Source organism: Chrysochloris asiatica, unplaced genomic scaffold, assembly GCF_000296735.1.
Source record: "Chrysochloris asiatica unplaced genomic scaffold, ChrAsi1.0 scaffold00006, whole genome shotgun sequence".
NCBI classification, from domain to species: Eukaryota; Metazoa; Chordata; class Mammalia; order Afrosoricida; family Chrysochloridae; genus Chrysochloris; species Chrysochloris asiatica.
Window position 1 is genome coordinate 11646953 of NW_006408524.1, and position 6425 is coordinate 11653377.

At 37.6% G+C, this 6425-nt stretch overlaps 1 protein-coding gene across 1 annotated transcript in view; it reads right to left on the reverse strand.

Annotated features, from left to right (window-relative positions):
* NME8 (NME/NM23 family member 8) overlaps positions 1–6425 on the reverse strand; it is a 94694-nt gene that overhangs the window by 12224 nt on the left and 76045 nt on the right. The window contains exons 11-12 of the mRNA XM_006832265.1: positions 2617–2761; positions 1910–2017 (exon numbers count right to left, since the gene is read on the reverse strand). Of these exons, the coding sequence (XP_006832328.1) occupies positions 1910–2017; positions 2617–2761 (253 nt within the window). The remainder of the gene's footprint in view (positions 1–1909; positions 2018–2616; positions 2762–6425) is intronic.

Consider the following 6425-nt stretch of genomic DNA (forward strand, 5'->3'; position numbering starts at 1 on the left):
ATATATTAGGGAAGCGTGGTAGCTCTGTAGGATAAGCATTGAACTGCGAACCACAAAGTTAGTGGTTTGAGCCCACCAGCCACTCCTCAGGAGAAAGATGAGGCTTTCCGCTCCCACAAAAATTTACAGCTTCAAAAATACTACACAGAGTCACTATGAATTGGAACCGACTTGATGGCATGTAATAACAAGCTTACAGTGCCATATTTGCTGTTATTATTAAGTGCTGTTGATTCAGTTCCAACTCAGTGACCCTCTATAGTGTTTCCAAGGCTGTAAATATTTGGAGAGGTAGAAAGCCTCATCTTTCTCCTACAGAGTGGCTGGTGGGCTCAAACTACTGACCTTGTGGTTTGCAGTCCAGTGTTTATCATACAGAGCCACCACATACAGCATCTTTTCTTTGTTTTTGTTTTTATTGTGAATTGACTGATAGTTTACATGGGAGAACATCGATTTTACACTCATCATATTTCGTTTCATTGCAGTGATTGCAATCCCCTCCATGCATCATCATTCAACAGTATTTGCTTTTATTCCCTCTGTTGTTGGTTTTCTTGGTTTTTGGGTTTTTTTTTGTTTTGTTTTGTTTTGTTTTTATGTACACAAAAACACTCAGGAATATATAATCATTTAAACAACCAAAGAGCACATTCTGCCAACACACAGCCTTTCTCTTTCCACGAGTCTAGAATCCTCAGCTGTTCTCTCTCTCCATCATCATCTCTGCCTCCATCTCTTGTGTCACTGCTTCTCTGGATAGGGTCCCACATTCCACTTGTGCTCTTCTCCCTTGATGGCCCTAGCTTCCTCTCTTCCTGGATTGTAAGATTAACTACTCCTGACTTTTTTTTACAAAAGTTCTACGTTTACAGTTATGACATTAGCAATTAGTCATGATAACAATTACTCAATATTGAATCATAAGAATCTTATCCCCAACTCCTTTCACCAGACCCATCTAGACAAAGTAAAAACTATTCAGTGGGGATTCTACTTTCCCTGTACACTCTGAAACTAAACTTGTAAGCCAGTCACTTCATACCTTTACAGCTCCCTCATTTTAGGTAGCCAACCAGTGTCTACGTTGCCCGTCTCTATCAACCCACATACAGCATCTTCATTCTTGCCCTCTTGAAGAGGGAGCCTTTTTCTCCCTGAATCAAATCTTAACCTAAAATTAGCATAAATAATTCAATCAAATTGTCATTCAGTTTTCTTTCCATCAGCTTGATGGGCACAGAAGTACATGCGAGACATTCCATCCTCCAGATGGGAGCAAGTCCAACATCTATGCTCAAAAGATAGTTAAAGAGTGCCCTATGTGTGCCAAGGTCAGTGGTTCAAGCTCACCAGCTGCTCCTCGGAAGCAGGGTCACTATGGGTCGAAACTGACTTGACAGCACTCAACAACAACAGCATACATGCCAGGTAACGTCCCAGGTGTATAGTTAGTTACAAAATTTAGCTAATTTTTTAAGATTCATCAGTAAACTAAGTCAATAAATGCTCTCCCCAAATTGTAGACTACACAACATTGTTTTGCAACTCATATGAGAAAATATAGGACATGAAACTGCTGCCACTATCCTTTCTCAAAAGAATTTCTACTAAGGAGCAGAAATTGGCTGGGTATTTCTCCAGCTGATGACCTTAAGTGAAGGTAAACCTTCACTTACTTTCTAGCCCCAAGCCAAGCCCCCCACAACCTTCTCTTGAAAAATCTTGGCATGTTCAAGCTGACATTAGGCAAGGTCTCTAGCCAGAAGCAGTTTACTCATTCCATAGAAAAGTTAGCTTACCTGAAAAGCTTCCTTGTACTAAAACTGTGGTTCCTATATTCCATACTCACAAAGAAGTTTAGATCATTCTCATGGATAAAGTTGAGGATCCGTGATGCAAACCCTACCTCTCTGGAGCACGTGTCCTGGCTTCTTCAACAGACTTTGGTCCTATTAAATCTTTCCAGTGTTCCAATCCATTGTCTCCTAGTAAAACAAGGGCTAGAGATGGACCACTGTTCAAAAAGGAAAAAAAAAAAAGTTTATGGAAGTCTGGCTAAGTAGCTAATTATATATAGGTAATACAAATGCCTGTTTTTAAGTAGACATAAAATATGTCAAAAAAATCCTTTTATCAGCAGTCTATAATTTTACTTTCACTGGTGTCCATGCAAGAGTGTATTAGTAAAAGGGCGTTGTTCCCATACTCTTTCTGACTGAAACCTCCTTGCTGGATTTCTGCCTCAGTGGCTATTTCAGTTATTATTCTGGAAACCTCAAGGACTTTAGAAATAACAAAGCACTTGAGAGACAGTCAGTTCTCTTCTTGAACTTCATAATGTTGCAAACCCTGGATTTCTACCATTCAATTTAAATGGGCTCCAGCTACTTCACACCAGACCTTTCCATTGTTCCAGTCACATTCCAGGAGCACTAGAAAAGCCGTCCAGTTGAGCAGAGAATCAAGTTGGGGTGGGGCTATTAAAGAGGTAGACTCAGGACATGCTCACAGAATTGAAGAGCTTGCCAACTTGAACAGAATACAAGGTTAAAGGAAGATTTAAATGATTCAGAAATAAATCAGACTGCTTTCTAAACCTGATCTCCATATCACCTGGTCATATTTTCTATAAGATTCTCAAAATAATGTTCATTTTCATATTCCTTGCAGACTATTTGGGCTTCTTCTTTTGATAATACTAGTTGTCTTTTCATGAGTATTTTAAAGCCTTCATTCTCAATAATTCCCAACACATCCTCTAAAAAAAAAAAAAAAAAGTCACATAGTAAGTTTTAAACTATTGGTTATAACACAATATATAATCATGAAAGTAATGCATTTTATTATCATAAGAAACTTTAAAGTTTGAAAAAATAGCTTATTAAATTTCAATGTTGTTGTTGTTGTTATGTGCTGTGGAGTTGGTTCTGACTCGTAGTGACCCTGTACGGGGTTTCCGAGGCTGTAAATCTTTATGGAGCAGAAAGCCTCATCTTTCTCCCATGGAACGGCTGGTAGTTTTGAACTCCTGACCATGAAATTAGCAGCCTGATTCCTAACTACTATGCTACCAGAGCTCCTTATTAAGTTTCAATAGAAGATAAATAATACCTCTTAGCATAGCAAATTATAATGCTATTTCAAAATTTTCTTCACATATAAATCATTTGTGTGTATACACACACAAAAAAACCACAGCTGCCTCTGATTATTAAATCTTTTCTTCAGATGTGTGTGTGTGTGTGTGTGTGTATAGCTAAAGCAAAACTAAGCCCATCAGCATTCAGTATATTACGAATTATAGCCACCCTCTTCACAGTTGTTTCTACAACAACTGCCCCACAGTGTTTCCAAAGCTGTACATCTTTACAAAAGCAGATGACCACATTACACATGGTAGGTTCGATCTGTCAATCTTTTTTGGTTGGGAACTGAATACATTAACCACTGTGACACTAAGCCTCCTATTAAAGACCAACTGACACAAAATATCAACTGATATATTTATGTGAGTATTTTACATAAATTTTATATACAATTTTTTTTGTTGTTGTTAAGTTGCTCTGGCGTCCTTCCCAACTCATAGCAATTCTGCATCCTTCCCAACTCATAGCAATTCTGCATCCTTCCCAACTCATAGCAACTCTGTATAGGATTTCTGAGGAGTGGCTGGTGGGTTTGAATTGCCAATCTTGTGGTTAGCAGTCCAGTGCTTATCCTACAGTGCCACCCTTTATTTTATTTGCCCCGTTAGAGAAATATGAACTGCTTGAATGCTCACAAGATACCCAGAGGTATTTTTCAACTCCTTTTCCTCTTGCCTGTTTTCCATTATGTAGTTGTTAGGTGCCATCAAGTTTGTTCCAACTCACAGTGATCCGCCCTACGCACAACAGTATAAAACACTGCCCGATCCTCCAACATCCTTACGAATGTTGTTACACTCGAGCCCATTGCTGCTGCCACTGTATCTTGTTGAGGGTATTCTTCTTTTACACTGACCTCTCCACTTTACCAAGCATAAGGTTCTCCAGGGACCGCTCCTTCCTGATAATATGCCTGAAGTGTAAGAGATGAAGTGTTGCCATTCTGTCTTCTAAGGAGCATTCTAACTGTACTTCTTCCAAAGCAGATTTGTTTGTTCTTCTGGTAGTCCATGGTACTTTCAATATTCTTCTCCAAACATGACTCAAACACATCAATTCTTTTATGGTCTTCCTTATTCATTATCCAACTTTCACATGCAGATGAGATGATTGAAAATACCAAGGCTTAAGTTAGACATACCTTAGTCCCCAAATTGATATATTTGCTCTTGAACACTTTAATGAGGTCTTGTGCAGTAGATTTATCTAATGCAATACATCATTTGATTTCTTGAAGGCTTTTTCCATGAGTATTGGAAACAAGCAAAATGTGGATACAAGCAAAATTAAGTCTTTGACAATATCAATCTTTTTTCCATTTATCATGATGTTATTTACTGATCAGTTGTGAGGATTTTTTGTTTTCTTTACACTGAGGTACAATCCATAGTGCATGCTATAGTCATTGATCTTCATCAGTAAGTATTTAAGACCTCTTTACTTCCAGCAAGCAAGGTTGTATCATCTGCATGTTGAAGTTGTTAATGATACTTCCTCCAATCCTAATGCAACGGGCTTATTCATATGATCCAGCTTCTAGGATATTATGTGCTCAATGTTCAGACTGAATAAGTGTGATGAAAGAATATAGTCTCGGCAAACACCTTTCCTGATTTTGAATTGTTCAGTGTCCCCTTGTTCTTTTTGGATAACTGCATTTTGATCTATATACGGTTTTCTCATGAACACAATGAAGTATTCTGGAATACCCATTCTTCGGAAAGTTTTTCAGAGTGTGTGATGATCCACACAGTCAAAAGCCTTTGCATAATAGATAAAACACAAGTAAACATATTTCTGGTATGGCATGCTTTCAGTCAAGATCCATCTGACATCAGTATTGATATCTCTTATGTCATGTCCTCTTCTGAATCCATCTTGAATTCCTTGCAGTTCTCTGTTGATGCACTGTTGCAGTTTTGAAATTATCTTCAGCAAAATTTTACTTCTGTGTGAAAATAATGATATTGTTCAATGATTTCTACATTCCATTAAGTCACTTTGCTTTGGAATGGGCATAAATATATATCTCTTCTAATAGGTTGGTCAGGTAGCTGTCTTCCATATTTCTTGACATAAATAATTGAGGCCCTTCAGTGTTTCATCAGTTTGTTGAAGGACTGCAATATATATTCCTTCAATTCCTGGAGCCTTGTTTTTTGCCAATGCCTTCAGTGATGCCTGGACTTCTTCCATCAGTGCCAATGGTTCTTGATCATATACTACATCATGAAATGGTTGAAAACTGACCACTTCTTTTTAGTATAGTCACCCTATGTATACCTTCTATCTCCTTTTGATGCTTTGTGTCATTCAATATTTTGCCCACAGAACCTTTCAATGTTGTGAGTCAAGGGTTGAATTTTAATTCAGTTCTTTCATCTTCAGAATGCTGAGCATGTTCTTCCCTGTTGGTTTTCTAATTCCATGTATTAACACATTTCACTACAATACTTGACTTTGTCTTATTGAGCTGCCCTTTGAATTTTTCAGTTACATTTCTTCTCTATGCTGGACAGCGGATTTCCAAGTGTCCTCTAACATCCATTTTGATGTTCCTTTATTTCCTTTCATTTTAATGACCCTGTGCTTTCTTCCTGTGTGATGTTCTTGCTGCCATCCCACAACTCTTCTGGTCTTTGATCATTAATGTCTAATGCATCAAAGATGTTCACAAGATAGTCTCTAAGTACAGTTAGGATATATTCAAAGTCATATTTTGGCTCTTGTGAACTTGTCTGAATTATTTTCATCCTGAAATTGCATATGGGCAATTGATGGTCTATTCCACAGTCTGCCCTGAGACTCATTTTGACTGATGACACTGAGTTTTTCCACCATCTCTTACCACAAATGTATTCAGTTACATTTTTGTCTATTCCATTCCTCTGATGAGGTCCATATATACAGTCACCCTTTATGTTGTTTAAAAAGGTATTTGCAATGAGTAAGTCATTGGTCTTGCAAAATCTTATCAAGCGATCTCCAGCATCATTTCTGTCACTAAGGCCATATTTTCCAATTCTGATCCTTCCTCTTTGTTCCTAAATTTTTGCATTCCAATCACAAATAATTATCAATATATCTTGATTGCAAGTTTGATAAATTTCATACTAAGAAGTTGGTAGAATTATTCAGTTTTATCATCACTGGCTTTAATGATTGGTGCATAAATTTGAATTATAGTTGTATTAACTGGTCTTCCCTGTTGTTGTTGTTGTTGTTGTTAAGTGCCATCAAGTCGGTTCCAACCCATAGCGACCCTGTACAGGGTTT